Source organism: Fistularia commersonii, chromosome 13, assembly GCF_037954325.1.
Source record: "Fistularia commersonii isolate RoL2024-O1a breed Wild chromosome 13, RoL_Fcom_v1.0, whole genome shotgun sequence".
Lineage (NCBI taxonomy): Eukaryota > Metazoa > Chordata > Actinopteri > Syngnathiformes > Fistulariidae > Fistularia > Fistularia commersonii.
The window spans coordinates 3,486,549-3,506,690 of NC_141296.1; the positions used below are offsets into that span (position 1 = coordinate 3,486,549).

The following is a 20,142-nucleotide window of genomic DNA, read 5'->3' on the forward strand; positions in this document are numbered from 1 at the left end:
CTTGTGCTTTGCCTGAACAAAATTTTCACTAAATTGATAATTATGACCCCTTAGCTAGTTTGTAATAAACTTTTGAACATTATCTTGTCTTTTCATATTAGAAATGAGTCTGTATTTGTTCTGCATTGATTATCTTATTCTGTCTATATGAAATGTGCTGAGAGAAAAAAAAAAAAAACATGTTACGGTAAGGAGCACTGGATAAATTTTGCCTTATTTTGTCTTTTTGAATTCATGAAGCGTCTATGTAGAGTTATTGATAATTTTTATTCTGCACCTTTTATAGGTGTTTCATTTTTTTTTCTAGCACTTTCATAGATGATGGGAATTTGAATCTCATTCCAGCCTTGTGTGCTGCCTCCACTGATTATAATGCAGCCGAGTCTTATGCGTAACAGAGTGTTATGCGACTCACGGTGTCGCTGTTCACTGATACAAAATAGACACACAACTCCACCCATGACTACGGAAAGGGTATCATTCCGTTTCAAAAAGGACTGTCAGTCATATGTTACCCTTTCAACTATTAACCATATCTCGAGTGTCTGGATATATTTTGTGATTGGTCGTGGATTTTGATTTTTTTTGGGGGGGTGGGGGGAGATAAAAGCCGTGGTTTATGTGAAGATGGGAGACAAAGGATTTTCAGCGCTTCGTCCGATCATCTGCTTCGCTTCCTTTATTATAACGCTGCACCTCGTTAATGGCGATCTGAGTTATTCCGTTCCCGAGGAGATGAAACGTGGATCTGTTATCGGAAATATAGCCAAGGATCTGGGTATCGACCTGAAGACTTGGTCTGCTCGAAAGGCCAGGTTTCATTTGGATGGGACTCAGGACCACATTTGCGACATAAATCGGAGCACCGGAGACTTGATCACGTCGGAGAAAATCGACAGAGAAAGCCTCTGCGGACAGAAACCTTCTTGTGTGGTTAAAATAGATCTGGTTTTGGAAAATCCTCTGGAGCTTCATCGCGTGAGTCTTCATATTCAAGATATAAACGACAATTCGCCGACATTTCCGGAGAGTTTAATTGGAATGGAAATAAGCGAGTCCGCTGCGAAGGGAAACCGCTTCTCCATCGAGGAGGCCCATGACGCAGATATCGGTCAGAACACTGTTCAAAGATACAACCTGCAAAAGAACGACAACTTTATTCTCGCTGTTGACAATAACAGAGTCGAACTGGTTCTGGACAATGAACTCGATCGAGAGAAACAGCATGAAATGGATTTGCTTCTGACAGCCTTAGATGGCGGCTCTCCTCAGAGATCAGGTACAGTCGTCATTCACGTCACTGTACTGGACGCCAATGATAACGCGCCAGTGTTCAGTCAGGCCGTTTATAAAGCCAGTCTGCCTGAAAACTCTCCTGCAGACACGGTTGTGATTCAAGTGACTGCGACGGACGCGGATGAAGGAATAAACGGTGATGTGACCTATCAATTTGGTCATATAACTAATGATGACGCTAATGTGTTTGCAATTGATCCCAAAAGCGGAAAAATTACGGCGACTGGTCTGATTGATTTTGAAAAGAGTAGGTCTATTGAAATGCGAGTCAAAGCTAAAGACGGTTTGGGCCAGACCTCGTATGCCAAACTTGTCGTTGATATCGTTGATATGAACGATAATGCTCCTGTGATCAATATAAATTCGCTTTCTAACTCCATGCCTGAGAATGTGTCTCCTGGTACAGAGGTGGGCATCATTCATGTGGAGGACAGAGACTCTGGCAATAACGGACAGGTTCGCTGTTTTATTCAGCAAAATGTGCCTTTCAAGCTGGTTCCTTCTATTAAAAACTATTATTCCCTGGTAACTACTGGACACCTGGACCGTGAACTGGTGTCTGATTACAACATTACAATCAGCGCCACTGACGAGGGCTCTCCTCCTCTGTCCTCCTCTAAAAGTGTCCAGTTATCTGTAGCAGACATCAACGACAACCCACCTGTGTTTGAGGATCAGTCCTACAGCGCATATGTGAGTGAAAATAACAAACCCGGCTCCACTTTGTGTTCCGTTACTGCTCGAGACCCCGACTGGAGACAAAACGGCACCGTGGTTTATTCTCTGTTACCCGGCGAGGTGAACGGCGCCCCGGTGTCCTCCTATCTGTCCGTGAACGGAGACACGGGAGTGATCCACGCCGTCAGGCCGTTTGATTATGAGCAGTTTCGGAGTTTCAAAGTCCACGTGATGGCCAGAGACAACGGTTCTCCTCCGCTGAGCAGCAACGTGACCGTCAGCGTCTTCATATCGGACGTGAACGACAACTGTCCTCAGATCCTGTACCCCGCCCCGGAGGGCAACTCCTTCATGACCGAGCTGGTCCCCAAAGCTGCGCACGGAGGCTCTCTGGTGTCCAAAGTGATCGCGGTGGACGCGGACTCCGGCCAGAACGCCTGGCTGTCCTATCATATAGTCAAATCCACCGACCCGGGACTTTTCACCATCGGCGTCCACAGCGGAGAGATCAGGACGCAGAGGGACGTTTTGGAATCGGACAGCATGAAACAGAACCTGATCGTGGCGGTGAAAGATAACGGACAGCCCTCTCTGTCCGCCACCTGCTCCATGTATTTACTTATTTCCGATAACTTGGCCGAGGTGCCCGAACTGAAGGATATATCTTATGACGAGAAGAATTCCAAGCTGACCTCCTACCTGATCATCGCGCTGGTGTGCGTGTCCACCTTTTTCCTGACCTTCATCATCATCATCCTGGGAGTGAGGTTTTGTCGTAGGAGGAAGCCCAGACTGATGTTTGACGGAGCGGTTGCCATCCCCAGCGCGTATCTCCCTCCAAATTACGCAGACGTTGACGGCACGGGAACTTTACGCAGCGCCTACAATTATGACGCCTACTTGACAACAGGCTCTAGAACTAGTGACTTTAAGTTCGTCTCCTCTTACAATGACAACACGCTGCCTGCTGACCAGACTCTGAAGAAAAGTCCGTCTGACTTTGTGGATCCTTTTGAGGATTTGGAGGCAGCTGTAGAGGTAGGAGATATTCAAGACCTTCTATTACAATTTTTTCTGAACTAACCATAGAATTCATCAATATCTTTGAAGAACACTTTTTATTCATATTTGATTATGGCATTTGAATCAACTGATTTTTGTCCTCTTGCACGATTTAACAATGTATTAACTCCCTACCCACAAACATTACATTCACAAAGCTCCATTCATTGTCACGGGTTCTGTCATTTTTCTCCCCCTGTGCCCCTCTCTTTGGTCCCTTCTTGATTGTTTCTGGCTGCCCATTCCGTGGTTTCCTCTATATAGCCTGTGTTTAACCCTTTGGTGAGGGTAGTATCTTACTGGATTGTGCTGAATTCTAGGTCGCAGTGGTTACATGATTTTTGCTGGTTGTTTGGTTTAGATTCCTTGGAGCTTGTGTTATTGTTTTTAGTTTCAAATTATATCAGGTCATTGGCTTTTCTTGGTTTTACATTGGGGTTCTCTTTAACCTCATTAAGTCATTAACTTAAAATGTAAAACTTATTTTTACAGTGATATCATTTTTTTTTTCCGAGTCCTGGTTCTGAGTTGATTTGTTTGAATACAGCTGGTGTTTCAAGCCCTTGAGGGTTCAAAAGGGTTGTAACAGCTTTGAATTATTTTCTATACTTTCTGGAAGCAGGGGACATTTAATACACGTTTCTTGACGTTTCACATTTCACGTTTCTAAAATGACCAGTGAATGAAAAACCTCCTCTGGAGTTTTAGGACCTTCCTCTGTTTATGGAACATCATCTCAGAATGTTTGTAAGTGACTCGCGTGTTTTGCCACATGATTGGCAGTGACATGTTAAGTCCCCTTTTCAAGTCTTGAGGTTTGAATGAGATATTATCTTAAGGAGGTAAAACCCCCAAAATAGTTGGACTTGTTTCTCTACTTTGCCCTTATTGCTTGTCTTCATCTCAATCAATTTCTTCATAATTTTGTACAGCCCTGCTCATTATTTAGCCGCACAAAAAGTAATTCACTTTTTGCCAAATATTTCTACTGTATCTTCCTCTGAAAGAGTGAGGATAAGTGTGCCACCATATCTGAATTTCTGTTGTTCACTGCTTATTAATTTGTTAAGCCAATGCCCAGCACTGTATAAAAACTTCTCAGCGGGGCCTGGGAGTTGATGGTTGATTTGCCCAAGCAGTTGGTAGTCCCAACATATATAGTTATCACCCGACTTCAGCTGGATATGTTGCTGTGGTCTGAGATAGAGAGGATATTGTATTTTATTAAACTTTCGGTCTTCTGGGAGGATCAAGCTGAGGAGGCTCGTGAGCACAAAAAAGCTAGGTATGCTGAGATAGCAGTAGAGGTAGAGCAGCAAGATTGAAGGGCATGGGTGCGGCCTGCAGAGGTGGGTTGTTGTGGGTTTGTGGCAAAGTCTGTCATTGCATGTGAACATAAATATGGTCACCAGTGTTCTTTGTTGTTTTTTTTGCAGCAGAATAAGCTATAAATCTACAGTTGTTTAAAATTTTTGAGCTTGTTGAGTTAAAAAAATAATTTTTATATTATTTTAACTATCTCTTGATATTTTTTTTTTAACTCAGTGGTAAAACAGGACCAAACCAAGCATTTAGTATTTAGACTCGCTTTTAAAAATCCAATATTACTGGCAGTACTGCTGGATCATCCCAAAGAAAATAGCATATTCCCTTCTGAACACGTACACTAGTACTGAATATTATGTCAGATTATTCACATATGAGCCCAGCAATTGATATGAAAAAATGTATTAAATGCAAAATTCTATCAAGTCAGCAAATGCTGCTTGACTCATTCTGGCTCTTTCAGTGTAGCAATCTGCAATTGTTGATTCCATCTTTCGACTTCAAGTATCATGAAACTGCTCTCTGTATTGAGTAAATCTTGGCAAGATGGACACTAGAATCAGTTGTCCAATTTACTCATGTTTTCATTTGATACGTTTCCAGTATTGGGCGAAGTTACTCCTATGCTTGTTGTTCTACCTTTTCTGCATATTTATGTACAGCTCTGCTGATCGGGAAGCAGTGCAATAGCTGTTCTTTTCTTCCATAAAGCTTCCTGCTGTGTCTTTCTGAACAAGATGTTTGAAACCATGTCTGAACTTGTGAAGGAGACTGCTCATGGAAAAAAAGGTTTTCCAACCATCATCGTCATATGAGATTACCTTACATATGCTTGATGACTTTGTTTTCATTGTTCTGCAATAGTCTTACTTGTACAATCTTATTCGTAAAATATTACTTCATATTATTTGGCTTTTGTGAAATATCTTGGTCACTTTTCGATCTGTCAGAGGAGATCGAGGAGAATAATGTTTATGGAACACCATCTCAGAATGTTTGTAAGTGACTGCCCATGGAAAGATGTGGACGATAGTCCGGACTCTCTCTGAATGTCAACCTTAACTCACATGTCTATGATAAACTCATTTGAAGAGCTCTGCGAAGTCTTGTCCTGGACATGATATCCAGCCTTTCTGACATTTGCAAAAAAATCACTCTGAAGTGTTTTATTCACCAGTGATGAAACAAAAGTGTCTCGTGGTGTCGCTGTGCACCGACACAAAATAGACGGACGCAACTCCACCCATTACTAATGCAGGAATATCACACACGGTTATTCATGACAACCGCTTGAAACTCCGCTTCCATGTCAGATTTATCCGCTGACAACTGATTACTTCTTTACTTTATTGGGATATCCTGTGCTTTATATTTGACCAACGTTTTTTTTTTATATCAAAAAAATGCTTTTTTGTGTGAAGATGGTAGACAAAGGATTTCCAGCGCTTCGTCCGATCGTCTGCTTCGCTTCCTTCATTGTGACACTGCAGCTCGTTTATGGTGATCTGAGTTATTCTGTTCCCGAGGAGATGAAACGCGGATTTGTTATCGGAAATATAGCCAAGGATCTGGGTGTGGACCTGAAGACTTTGTCTGCTCGAATGGCTCGTGTTGATTTTGACGGTGGACGGAAACGCTTTTGTGACATCAATCTGAACACCGGAGATTTGATCACGGCGGAGAGAATCGACAGAGAAAACCTTTGCGGAAAGAAACCGTCTTGTGTTGTGAAAGCAAATTTTGTGCTCGACAATCCTCTGGAGCTTCATCGTGTGAGTCTTCATATTCAAGATATAAACGACAACTCGCCCGGATTCAAGAAGAATCGAATCGAAATGGAAATAAGGGAGTCCGCTGCGAAGGGAAACCGCTTCTCCATCGAGGAGGCCCATGACGCAGATATCGGTCAGAACACTGTTCAAAGATACAACCTGCAAAAAAACGACAACTTTATTCTTAATGTTGAAAGTAACAAGGTCGAGCTGGTTCTTGATAATGAGCTCGACCGAGAAAAACAGCATGAAATGGATTTGCTTCTGACAGCCTTAGATGGCGGCTCTCCTCAGAGATCAGGTACAGTCGTCATCCACGTCACTGTACTGGACGCCAATGATAACGCGCCAGTGTTCAGCCAGGCCGTTTATAAAGCCAGTCTGCCTGAAAACTCTCCTGCAGACACGGTAGTGATTCAAGTGACTGCGACGGACGCGGATGAAGGAATAAACGGAGATGTGACGTATGACTTTGGTCACGTGTCTGAAGATGAAGTGAATGCCTTTTCAATTGATCCTCTATCAGGGGAAATTAAAGTAAAAGGCATGGTTGATTTTGAAGAAACACCCTCTTTTGAGATAAGAATCCAAGCTAAAGACGGGTTAGGACTAACTTCGTATGCCAAAGTTATCGTGGACGTCATTGACGTGAATGACAATCCACCAGTGTTAATTCTTCACAGATTATCAAACCCCATACCTGAGAATGTGTCATCTGGTACAGAGGTGGGCGTCATTAATGTGCAGGACAGAGACTCTGACAATAACGGACAGGTCCGCTGTTTTATTCAGCAAAACGTTCCTTTTAAGCTGGTTCCTTCCATCAAAAACTATTATTCCCTGGTAACTACTGGACACCTGGACCGTGAACAAGTGTCTGATTACAACATTACAATAAGTGCCACTGACGAGGGCTCTCCTCCTCTGTCCTCCTCTAAAAGTGTCCAGTTATCTGTAGCAGACATCAACGACAACCCACCTGTGTTTGAGGATCAGTCCTACAGCGCATATGTGAGTGAAAATAACAAACCCGGCTCCACTTTGTGTTCCGTTACTGCTCGAGACCCCGACTGGAGACAAAACGGCACCGTGGTTTATTCTCTGTTACCTGGCGAGGTGAACGGCGCCCCGGTGTCCTCCTATCTGTCCGTGAACGGAGACACGGGAGTGATCCACGCCGTCAGGCCGTTTGATTATGAGCAGTTTCGGAGTTTCAAAGTCCACGTGATGGCCAGAGACAACGGTTCTCCTCCGCTGAGCAGCAACGTGACCGTCAGCGTCTTCATATCGGACGTGAACGACAACTGTCCTCAGATCCTGTACCCCGCCCCGGAGGGCAACTCCTTCATGACCGAGCTGGTCCCCAAAGCCGCGCACGGAGGCTCTCTGGTGTCCAAAGTGATCGCGGTGGACGCGGACTCCGGCCAGAACGCCTGGCTGTCCTATCATATAGTCAAATCCACCGACCCGGGACTTTTCACCATCGGCGTCCACAGCGGAGAGATCAGGACGCAGAGGGACGTTTCGGAATCGGACAGCATGAAACAGAACCTGATCGTGGCGGTGAAAGATAACGGACAGCCCTCTCTGTCCGCCACCTGCTCCATGTATTTACTTATTTCCGATAACTTGGCCGAGGTGCCTGAACTGAAGGATATTTCTTATGACGAGAAGAATTCCAAGCTGACCTCCTACCTGATCATCGCGCTGGTGTGCGTGTCCACCTTTTTCCTGACCTTCATCATCATCATCCTTGGAGTGAGGTTTTGTCGCAGGAGGAAGCCCAGACTGATGTTTGACGGAGCGGTTGCCATCCCCAGCGCGTATCTCCCTCCAAATTACGCAGACGTTGACGGCACGGGAACTTTACGCAGCGCCTACAATTATGACGCCTACTTGACAACAGGCTCTCGAACCAGTGACTTTAAGTTTGTCTCCTCTTACAATGACAACACGCTGCCGGCTGACCAGACTCTGAGGAAAAGTCCGTCTGACTTCGTAGATCCTTTTGAGGATTTAGAGGCAGCTGTAGAGGTAGGAGATGTTTAATATGCTTTCAAATACAGAGGTCTTTCACATTTGTGGTATATAATGTTTGCTTTCTAACTTTTTGTGTGTTTGAATCATAGTAATGGAATATATATATACATATATAAATGTGTGTGGTAAGCTAAGATGGCTCCGAAGTGACCATGAAAGTGCTCTGTCACCATTTCATCAAAATGCTGTGGTATTACAGTATAAACAAAATCAGCACACAAATCATTAGTCATATATCAATTGAACTTCACTATTCTATTTATTCTTATTCTTTTATCAATATACACAGGTTTAGTGAATATGACTTAATCATAAGCTAGTATTGGAATTCAAAATATTTTTTTGTTTTATCTCAATCCAAAAATTGAAAGTTATTTTGTGATTTGTCTGTTTGCTGAAGAAAAGTTAAGAAAACCCTCAACTCATCTCTACTGTAGGATTATTATTCACTGTATTTCCTGAGGAAAAGCCAAGGGGTGAAAAAAAATTCCCATGTGGATTGAGCTTTTTAAAAGTTTATAATGGAGTGAAGTTTTTTATATTCATACCATAATTGCTGCTTGTAGATTTTTTTTCACTAACATAAGTAGTTATCATACCGTCGTTTATATTCTTAATTTTGTAGGTGTCTCACAACCGTTTTTTGAACCATCTGTCGATATATTTTGTTCTGAAATGTAATCACGATGAAACCACACATTCAGCAGCAAGGTTTCTTTTTACTTGACTGTTCCTCAGAAATGAAGTGTAGCTGTCCATGGTGCTGAATGTGTTCCACCGCAGATTTTCTTTTTCTGATAGATGGATGGATGGATGGGCTGACTTTATCAGTCCCAAAGGGAAATTCTCGAGACATGTATCGACGCACAGGCTGAATAGTGAATAAGTAATTTAAACATAATACTGATGATTCCTTTGGCAAACGTTTTTGGGTGTAAAGCTTGCGAACAAGAAGGGGCTCAGAGCTGATCCCTGATGGAGTCCCACCTCCACCTTGAACTTCTCTGTTACCCCTACAGCACACCGTACCAGTGTCTCACAGCTAGCATACATGTCCTGCACCAGTCTAACATACTTCTCTGCCACTCCAGACTTCCTCATACAATACCAGAGCTCCTCTCTTGGCACCCTGTCATATGCTTTTTCTAGGTCTACAAAAACGCAATGTAACTCCCTCTGGCCTTCTCTGTACTTTTCTATTAGCATTCTCAACGCAAATACTGCATCTGTAGTACTCTTCCTAGGCATGAAGCCATACTGCTGTTCACAAATGCTGACTTCTGCTCTCAGTCTAGTTTCCACTACTCTTTCCCATAACTTCATTGTATGGCTCATCAACTTTATCCCTCTGTAGTTGCCACAATTCTGCACATCCCCTTTATTCTTAAAAATAGGCACCATCACACTTTGTCTCCATTCTTCAGGCATCTTCTCACTCTCTAAGATCCTGTTGAATAATCTAGTCAGAAAATCTACGGCTGCCTCTCCTAGACACTTCCACACCTCCACAGGTATATCATCAGGACCAACTGCTTTTCCACTCTTCATCCTCTTCAATGCCTTCCTCACTTCACTTTTACTAATTTTTGCTACTTTGTGGTCTACGATAATCACCTCTTCTACCCTTGCCTCTCTTTCATTTTCCACATTCATCAGTTCTTCAAAGTACTCTTTCCATCTTCCCATCACTCTTCTAGCATCTGTCAATACATTTCCCTCTCTGTCCTTTATCACCCGGACCTGTTGTACATCCTTTCCATCTTTATCTCTCTGTTTCGCCAACCTGTATAGATCATTCTCACCCTCCTTACTATCCAACCGAGCATACAAGTCATCATAAGCCCTTTGTTTTGCCTTTGCTACCTCTATCTTTACCTTTCGCCACACCTCCCTGAATTCCTGTCTGTTCTCTTCAGTCCTCTCAGTATCAAATGGAGTGCAAAAAGCTCAAAAGAAAAATCTAAGATTATACTGCATACAGCACCAAAGATATGTACAGGATATCAAAAATGAGCAAACAAAACAAGACAGTGCTCTTTTATCAATCTGCATATGAAACCGTATAAGTGTGAACGTGATAAATATGAAATAGATATTGTTCGAGAAGTGCTCTCAGCAAGAGTGACTGTTGCACGTGAGCACAGATAGTATTGTGTTTTAAGGATTTTGCAGGGGCTGGGGGATGGATGTCCTCAGTTATTTGTTTAGGAGTGATTCAACACCTTGTAGCTAGAAAATGTTTTTGAGTTTATTGGTTTTTGTCCTGAGTTCTGTGTAACCTTTTCCAGAGGGAGGGTGGGAGAAGATAGTTACCTGAGTGTGAGGAGTCTCATGATTCTCCTGCATTTTCGCTGGAGTACCAGTATTAATGACATTGAAGGGGAGGGTGGTGTAGACCCAGTCACCTGGTGTGTTGGAAAAGTCTGAGGCTCTGAGGAAGACTGAGACTCTGAGGAAAAGTCCGTCTGACTTTGAGGATCCTTTTGAGGATTTGGAGGCAACTGTAGAGGTAGGAGATGTTAAAGACCTTCTATTGCCAACGCGTCTTTGAACTAACCATGGAATTCATCAGTATCTTTGAACAACGCTTTTTATTCTTTTTTGATTGTGGCATTTGAATCAACTGAATCTTGTCCTTTTGTACAATTTATCTATCTATTAACTCCTTGCACACAAAAATTGCATTCACAAAACTCCATTCATCGTCATGCGTGGTTGATCTGTCAATTTTTTTCACCTGTGCCCCTTTCTTTTGTGCCTTCTTGATTGTCTCCTGTTGCCCATACAAAGGTTTCCCCTATATATCCTGTGTGTTACCTTTTGGTCACAGTAGTATCTTACTGGATTGTGCTGAATTCCAGGGTGCAGTGGTTACATGATTTTTGCTGTTTGTTTGGTTTCGATTCCCTGGAGCTTGTGTCATTGCTTTTAGTTTCAAATTAATTCTGGTCATTGGATTTTCTTGGTTTTACATTAAGGTTCTCTTCAACCTCATCAAGTCATTCACTTTAGATGTAAAACTTATTTTTACAGTGATATAATATTTTTTATTTATTTTTTTTAAAGTCCTGTTTCTGAGTTGACTTGTTTGAATACAGCTGTTGTTTAAAGCCCTTGATGGCTCCAAAGCATAGTAACAGATTTGAATTATTTTCTATAGTTTCTGGAAGCAGGGTACATTTAATACATATTTTTTTTTATAATTTTCTTCTATGTTTTGACCACTGATTATCTCAACAGTTGTTTTATGCTGTCCTACTTGTTTCATACTTTGTTACCATCATCAGGGATCATTTAATTTTAGGATTCTCAAAGCCAAAATCTGGTCTGCGCAAGTTCTCCGTCATCAAGGTCAAAGTCAATTATTGTCAAATCTTGTCATGGTCACAGGAAAGAGAGTAAGTCCTGTGGCCCTGGCAAGACATAATCGGACAAAATAAAACATTTGGATTTCTCATTGGGAATGTTATCCTGGATGTTACAGGAACTCTCTGTGGTACTGAAATGTTCATTCCAAGCAATTGTGTGTATTTCTTTCTGACTTGTACAGGTGCTAATGCAGTATATAGTGTCAAAATAGTCCAAATATAAAGCAGGTCACCATTTGACCCTGAAGGTTTGACAAGTTTTACGTTGAGCACGCGACTGGAGAATCTTTAATACAGCTAATTAGATATTATTTCAAGGAGGTTAACCCCCAAAAATAGTTAGACTTAATTCCCTACTTTTCCCTTATTGGGAGCAGTCATTGCTCTGTTTGTCTTCATCTCATCCATTTTCTCCATATGTTTGCACAGCCTTGCTCATTAATAAGCAGCAAAAAAAGTAATTTTACTTTCCCCAAATATTTTATTGTATTTTCCTCTGCAAGAGTAAAGATAAGTGGGCCACCATATCTGAATTTCTGTTGTTGACTGCTTATGAATTTGTTGAGCCAATGCTCAGCGCTGTACATAAACTTCTAGGCGGGGCCTGGGAGTTGATTGCTGATTTGAACAAGCAGCAGGTTGTCCCAGCATATAAAGTTAGCACCTGGCTTTGGCTGGATATGTTGCTGTGGTCTGGGATAGAGAAGATACTATATTATATTAAATTTACGGTTCCCTGGGAGGATGAAGTTGAAGAGGCTCCTCAGCACAAAAAAGCTAGGTATGCTGAGATGGCAGCTGAGGTAGAGCTGCGAGGTTGGAGGACGTAGTTGCAGCCTGCAGAGCTGGGTTGTTGTGGGTTTGTGGCAAAGTCTGTCATTGCATGTGAAGCGAAATATTGTCACCAGTCTTTGTTTTTTTTTTTTCTTGTTCTTTTTTTTTGAAGCAGAATAAGCAATAAACCTCCAGTTTGAATCTTCAAGCTTGTCGAGTTGAAAAAATAATTTTGTATTTTTTAACCATCTCTTGACATTTTTTTTTAACTCTGTGGTAAAACAGGAGCAAACCAAGCATTTAGTAGTTAGACTTATTTTTAAAACTAAAATGTTACTGCCAGTAGTGCTGGATCATTGTTCATCCCAAGGACAAATGCATATTAGCTTCTGAACACAGACACTAATACTGAATATTATGTCAGATCATTGCACATATTAACCTAGTGGTTGTTAAGAAATAATTTCTTTAAGGCAAAGTTTTATCAAGTTTTAAATAAGCAAATGCTGCTTGACTCATTAACAACAGTTAAGACAATACATATTTCATTATATTTCTTATTCTTCCTCCTTTCTACTATTATCTATTACTGTTATGTTTTTTTACTTAAAACTCTGGCACTCGGGAAACTCGTGATTAATAAAGTTGTTCTCATCTCTCATTCTGGCTCTTAAAGGGTAGCAATCTGCAATTGTTGATTCCATCTGTTGACTTTACGTATCATGAAAGTGCTCTCTGAATTGAATAAATCTTGGCAAGATGACAGAAGAATCATGTGTCCAATTAACTCCTGTTTTCAATTGATACTTTTCCAGTATTGGACAAAGTTACTTCTATGCTTGTTGTTCTTCCCTTCTCCGCATATTTTTGTGCAGCTCTTCTGATCATGAAGCAGTGCAAATAGCTATTCTTTTGTCCATAAAGCTTCCTGCTGTATCTTTCTGAACAAGATGTTTGAAACCATGTCTGAACTTGTGAAGGAGACTGCTCATGGAATTATACAATTACTAGCCACCATAGTCTTTTGACATTACGTTACATATGGCTGATGGCTTTGTTTTCATGGTTCTGCTCCAGTCTTACTCATAAGATATTACTTTATTTTATTTGGCTTTTGTGAAAGATCTTGGTCACTTAAGGATCTGTAAGCTTTGGAAATGGTGACTGTTTTCCTCATAGCTGTTTGTTGATTTTTCCTCGAGCTGAGTAATAATGGATATGGAATACCATCTCAGAATGTGTGTAAGTGAGTGTCCATGGAAAGATGCGGACAATAGCGTCAACTCACATGTCTATGATCAACTCATTTGAAGAGCTCTGCAAAATATTGCCCTGGACATAATAGCCAGCCTTGAATTACCTTTTCAACGAAATCACTCTAAAGTGTTTTATCCACTAGTGATGAAATAAAAGTGTCTCGCGGTGTCGCTGTGCACCGACACAAAATAGACCCACGCAACTCCACCCATTACTACTGCAGGAATATCATACACAGTTGTTCATGGCAATCGCTTGAAACTTCGCTTCCATGTCAGATTTCTCCGCCGAGAACTGATTGCATCGTTACTTTATTGGGATATCCTGTGCTTTATATTTGACAAAGGGTTTTTTTAATCAAAAAAATGCTTTTTGGTGTGAAGATGGGAGACAAAGGATTTCCAGCGCTTCGTCCGATCGTCTGCTTCGCTTCCTTCATTGTGACGCTGCAGCTCGTTTATGGAGATCTGAGTTATTCTGTTCCCGAGGAGATGAAACGCGGATCCGTTATCGGAAATATAGCCAAGGGTCTGGGTGTGGACCTGAAGACTTTGTCTGCTCGAAAGGCCAGGTTTGATTTGGATGGGACTCACGAACGCATTTGCGACATAAATCGGAGCACCGGAGATTTGATCACGGCGGAGAGAATCGACAGAGAGAGCCTGTGCGGAAAGAAACCTTCTTGTGTTGTTAAAATAGATCTAGTTTTGGAAAATCCTCTCGAACTTCATCGTGTAAGTCTTCATATCCAAGATATAAACGACAACTCGCCCGGATTCAAGAAAAATCTAATCGAAATTGAAGTGGGGGAATCCGCTGAAAAGGGTAGCCGCTTCTCCATCGAGGAGGCCCATGACGCAGATATCGGGCAGAACGCTGTTCAAAGATACAACCTGCAAAAGAACGACAACTTTATTCTCGCTGTTGATAGTAACAAAGTCGAACTAGTTCTTGATAATAAGCTCGATCGCGAGAAACAGCATGAAATGGATTTGCTTCTGACAGCCTTAGATGGCGGCTCTCCTCAGAGATCAGGTACAGTCGTCATTCACGTCACTGTGCTGGACGCCAATGATAACGCGCCAGTGTTCAGCCAGGCCGTTTATAAAGCCAGTCTGCTTGAAAACTCTCCTGCAGACACGGTAGTGATTCAGGTGACTGCGACGGACGCGGATGAAGGAATCAACGGAGATGTGACGTATGACTTTGGTCATTTATCGGCAGATGAAGTAAATGTCTTTTCAATCGATCCAAGATCTGGGGAAATTTCAGTAACTGGATTGATTGATTTTGAAAAAGGTAGTTCCTATGAGATGAGAGTACAAGCTAAAGATGGTTTAGGACTAACTTCGTATGGCAAAGTTATCGTGGATGTCATTGATGTGAATGACAATCCACCAGTGATCAATATAAAGTCCCTTTCAAACCAAATACCTGAGAATGTGTCGCCTGGTACAGAAGTGGGAATCATAAATGTGCAGGACAGAGACTCTGGAAATAACGGACAGGTCCGCTGTTTTATTCAGCAAAATGTCCCTTTCAAACTGGTTCCTTCCATTAAAAACTATTATTCCCTGGTAACTACTGGACACCTCGACCGTGAACTAGTGTCTGATTACAACATTACAATCAGCGCCACTGACGAGGGCTCTCCTCCTCTGTCCTCCTCTAAAAGTGTCCAGTTATCTGTAGCAGACATCAACGACAACCCACCTGTGTTTGAGGATCAGTCCTACAGCGCATATGTGAGTGAAAATAACAAACCCGGCTCCACTTTGTGTTCCGTTACTGCTCGAGACCCCGACTGGAGACAAAACGGCACCGTGGTTTATTCTCTGTTACCCGGCGAGGTGAACGGCGCCCCAGTGTCCTCCTATCTGTCCGTGAACGGAGACACGGGAGTGATCCACGCCGTCAGGCCGTTCGATTATGAGCAGTTTCGGAGTTTCAAAGTCCACGTGATGGCCAGAGACAACGGTTCTCCTCCGCTGAGCAGCAACGTGACCGTCAGCGTCTTCATATCGGACGTGAACGACAACTGTCCTCAGATCCTGTACCCCGCCCCGGAGGGCAACTCCTTCATGACCGAGCTGGTCCCCAAAGCTGCGCACGGAGGCTCTCTGGTGTCCAAAGTGATCGCGGTGGACGCGGACTCCGGCCAGAACGCCTGGCTGTCCTATCATATAGTCAAATCCACCGACCCGGGACTTTTCACCATCGGCGTCCACAGCGGAGAGATCAGGACGCAGAGGGACGTTTTGGAATCGGACAGCATGAAACAGAATCTGATCGTGGCGGTGAAAGATAACGGACAGCCCTCTCTGTCCGCCACCTGCTCCATGTATTTACTTATTTCCGATAACTTGGCCGAGGTGCCCGAACTGAAGGATATTTCTTATGACGAGAAGAATTCCAAGCTGACCTCCTACCTGATCATCGCGCTGGTGTGCGTGTCCACCTTTTTCCTGACCTTCATCATCATCATCCTGGGAGTGAGGTTTTGTCGCAGGAGGAAGCCCAGACTGATGTTTGACGGAGCGGTTGCCATCCCCAGCGCGTATCTCCCTCCAAATTACGCAGACGTTGACGGCACGGGAACTTTACGCAGCGCCTACAATTATGACGCCTACTTGACAACAGGCTCTCGAACTAGTGACTTTAAGTTTGTCTCGTCTTACAACGACAACACGCTGCCTGCTGACCAGACTCTGAGGAAAAGTCCGTCTGACTTCGTAGATCCTTTTGAAGATTTGGAGGCAACTGTTGAGGTAGGAGATGTTAAGAAGTTTCATTTTTATTAAACGTGTGTTTTTAATTAACTAGGCAGTAGTCAATATCATTGACATTTTTGCACACTGTTCTATTATCGTGTTCACAAGTAGAGGAAAAAGGGAATATTGTCAACAAATCAGCGAAAGCATATGGAGAATTGCAATGGCTTACAGTATCGAAATTACTATTTACTCCATGTTCAAATTATAAACATTATTTTAGAATTGTGCTTGATTGAAGCATTTCAATTAATTTTCCAATTATACTACTTGTTTACGCCTGTTGCTCTTTGTGCATAAAATTTAGATTCAGACCACTTCATCATGGATCCTTCTTACGTCAGTTATCCTAACCTGTCCCTTCTTGGGTTTCTCCACCTGTTCCCCATTCCAGTTTGGCCTACATTTGCTGTCTGTAACGCTTGGGTGAGAATGGATTGTACTGATTCCTGAGTTGTTTTGATCACATGGCTCATGCTGTTTGATTTGTTTTCATTCATTGGGTCTCTTGTCGTTGTTAATTCCTCATCATTGTCAGGTCATCAGAAGTTTTTTTTTTTTTTGTGTGTTTGGAATGTCTTCCACATTGTCAAGTCGTACAGTCCAAATGTGAAGCTCATTTCCACAGTGAAGTTATCGTTCCCTGCCTTACTTTTTTACTTACTTTGCCTTATTTCTTTGTTCTCGGGAGTCGTTGTTCTAAATTGAGTGATTTCAATACAGCTGATGTCTAAAACTCTTGTGGGGTCAATTGTTTTTTTATATAATATCTGAAATCAGGGAACATTCAATCCATGTATTATTTTAATTTATGTTTTGAGCACTGGTCATATCAACAGTTATTTATGTGTTGCTGTTACTTGTTGTAGCTGTCCTATGTGTCTGAAACGTTATCATTACGAAAAAAAAACAGTGTGAAAGTACTTGGTCATCCAGCCCATGGCCAATCTTTGTCGAATTATATCATGGCAATGGAAAAGAAATGAAGTTTGTTGGTCCTGAAAAGATATAGCAACAGGAAAAAATAAAACAATCAGATTCCTCTTGGGAAATGTTATTCTGAATTAAATGGAACTGTCTGTGGTGCTGAAATGTTCATTCCAACCAAAGTAACATAATCCCTCCTGAGATGTCTGGATGCTAATGCTGAGCATCAGAATAATTCAAATCTACAACTAGTAATTACTTCATTTTTTCCCTTCCTTTGACACATCTATATCTAGCAAATTTTTGCCTGCTTAATACAGTTGTGGTGAGCAATGTGATCAGTGAATTGATAACTTTTACTTGAGTTTCATCACTGTCCTCTAACAGTTGTTTTTCCCACATGTTTGGCAGTGAAATGTCAAATATACTTTCTATGGCTGCAGTTTTGAATGTAAAATCTTTCTCAAGGAGATAAACCCAAAAAATTGTTCATGACTTGATTCCCTACTTTGCCCTTATTGGGTGCAGTCATTGCTCTGCTTGTCTTTATATCTTTCATTTCCTCCATATGTTAGTACAGCTTTGCTTATTGTTCAGCAGTACAAAATGTTATTCACTTTTCATAAAAAAATAATTCAATTATATCTTCCTGCGCAGGAGTAAGAATCTGTGTGCCACGATCTCTGAATTTGTGTTGTTGACGGCTCATGGGATTGTTTTTTTGCCGATGCCTAGCACTGTCCATACTCTTAACTATCAGTTGAGCTGACCACACATGTTTGAGGACCCTATTTGAATGAGTCTGTAAAAGTCTTTACTGAAAAACAACTTTTGCATCAATCTTGCATCAAAATTCCAAGTGTTTATTGTCATTTGTACAGTCTTGAAACGTGTTTCCTTGAACAGTAACATTCTTATTTGCAAATGTAAACTGCTTAAAGAAATGTGAAAAGCATTAAAGGGATTTGCAAGTTGAGAAAGTGCAGATTGACATCTTAAAAGTTGAGTGCAGCATGAGTTCTCAGGAGTATAAAGGCAGTTGTGTAGAAGAAGCTCTTCTGTGTTGATGTCTTACATTTCACACTCCTGTACTTCAGGCTGGAGGGTCGGAGTGTGAACAGTCTGTGTTGGGGTGGGTCTGGTCCTTTGCAATGGAGACAGCTCTCCTGGGGACTTTGCGGTGGTTGATGCTCTGCAGAGAAGGCAGTTGTGTTCCAGTGATCTTTTCTGCAGTCTTTACCGCTCACTGCAGGCATTTGTGGTCCAAAGCAGTGGTGCGACCATGTCACATAGTGAGGAAGCTGGTTAAGAAACTCTCAACGATACAGCTGTGGTGTTGTATGAAGATCTTTGACAACATGCTAAACTTCCTCGGCCTCCTCAGGGAGTATAGTCGCTTTTGAGCCTTCTTCAGTGTGTCTGTGTGGTGTTGAATAACCAGGTGAGGTCCTCCCTGATTTGGATGCCCCAGGTATTTAAAACCGCTCACTTCTCTGTGTCAAGCTCAAGATAAACAGTGGTTGATGAGGTCTCTTCACTTTCATGAGGAAAGTGAAGTGACAAATTGAGTCTTGTTAGTAAAGTAGCATGCAAAGCTAAATATAGTCATCAGTGATGTTTTTTTGGTTGTTTTGGTTTTTTTTTTGCAACAGAATGTGCAGTAAACCTGCAGTTGTTTATATCTTGAGCCCTGTTGAGTTGAAAAAATGATTTAGTATTCTATATCCATCTTTAGACATGTTCTTTTGTACTAAATGTTCGACAAGGACCAAACCAAGCATTCAGCATTTTGGTTTGTTTTAAAGAATGAAATGTAACAGCTCATGGTGTTGGATCATTGTTCATCCCAAGCGAAATACCATTTTCCCCTGAAACAACAGATGCGAAGGGATTATATTGTCAGACTATTGCACATATGAACTCAGCGATTGATATAAAATAATTTCTTAAGTGCAAAGTTCTACCAAGTTTCAAATGAGAAAATGCTGGTTGAGTCACACTGGATGTCCAAGTGTAGCCATCTGCGAGTAATGGGTTTATATTTAGACTATATATGATTAAAAAGCTATCTCATTATGGTAAATGTTGGAAATATGGACATATGAGTTTTGGGCTGCAAGAACCATTTGTCCTGAGAAAAGGACTGGATTAATTACAGATTTCCACTGGAGATGATTGCCCCATACAACGGTATTTACCTGATTGTGTCATTTATGTTGTCAAATGTTTTAAGTGTTCAGCTTTGAATCTGAAAAATGTTTAACAGTTGGAAACCAGACCAATTTACTTATAGCTCGATACAGTACTTTTCCTTTTTACAGTTCCTTCTATGCTTCTTGTTCTTTCTTTTTCTGTGTATTTTCATGTAGGTCTGCTAATTGTGAAGAGGTGGAAACTGCTCTTCTTTTTTCATGAAGATTCCTTCTGTGTTTTTCAAAAGAGTAATTCTGTTTGAAACCATGTCTGAACTTGTGAAGGACATTGCTCAGGGAAATATGCAATTATATGCCATCATAGTTGTTTGAGATTGCTTTGGATACGCTTGCTGACTTTGTTTTCGTGGTTCTGCAACAGTCTTTCATGTTCAGTATCTTTGATGGCCTGTGTGAAAGCTCTTGGTCACTTACGGATCTGTAAGCCCTGAAATTAGTGACTGTCTTTCCCAAAGCTGTTTGCTGATTCTTTCTCTAGCTGAGTAATAATGTTTATGGAACACCATCTCAGAATGTGTGTAAGTGAGTGTCCATGGAAAGATGTGGACGATAGTCCGAACTCTCCCTGGATGTCAACGTCAACGCACATGTCTATGATCAACTCCTTTGAAGAACTCTGCAAAATCTCGCCCTGGACATGATATCCAGCCTTGAATTG

General features: G+C 41.7%; 3 protein-coding genes across 3 annotated transcripts in view; all 3 read left to right on the forward strand.

Annotated features, from left to right (window-relative positions):
* Positions 1 to 629: 629 nt before the first annotated feature.
* On the forward strand, positions 630 to 3,057 carry LOC147227603 (protocadherin gamma-A11-like). Its single transcript, XM_086157690.1, has one exon. The coding sequence runs from the start codon at positions 736 to 738 to the stop codon at positions 3,055 to 3,057; it is 2,322 nt and encodes a 773-aa protein (XP_086013816.1). The 5' UTR covers positions 630 to 735.
* Positions 3,058 to 5,783: 2,726 nt separating this feature from the next.
* LOC147227604 (protocadherin gamma-C5-like) overlaps positions 5,784 to 20,142 on the forward strand; it is a 354,356-nt gene continuing 339,997 nt past the window's right edge. The window contains exon 1 of the mRNA XM_086157862.1: positions 5,784 to 8,168. Coding sequence (XP_086013988.1) covers positions 5,784 to 8,168 — 2,385 coding nt within the window. The remainder of the gene's footprint in view (positions 8,169 to 20,142) is intronic.
* On the forward strand, positions 13,957 to 18,674 carry LOC147227605 (protocadherin beta-18-like). Its single transcript, XM_086158790.1, has 3 exons — positions 13,957 to 16,341; positions 18,369 to 18,403; positions 18,524 to 18,674. The coding sequence occupies exons 1-3, from the start codon at positions 13,957 to 13,959 to the stop codon at positions 18,672 to 18,674; spliced, it is 2,571 nt and encodes an 856-aa protein (XP_086014916.1).

Bases quoted from the DNA above. Each gene is read 5' to 3' on its own strand.
- LOC147227603 (XM_086157690.1), top strand. From the start codon at position 736: ATGAAACGTGGATCTGTTATCGGAAATATAGCCAAGGATCTGGGTATC.
- LOC147227605 (XM_086158790.1), top strand. From the start codon at position 13,957: ATGGGAGACAAAGGATTTCCAGCGCTTCGTCCGATCGTCTGCTTCGCT. The intron at 16,342-18,368 runs GTAGGAGATGTT...CCTGTACTTCAG, and splicing joins ATTTGGAGGCAACTGTTGAG to GCTGGAGGGTCGGAGTGTGA. The intron at 18,404-18,523 runs GTGGGTCTGGTC...CGCTCACTGCAG, and splicing joins TGTGAACAGTCTGTGTTGGG to GCATTTGTGGTCCAAAGCAG.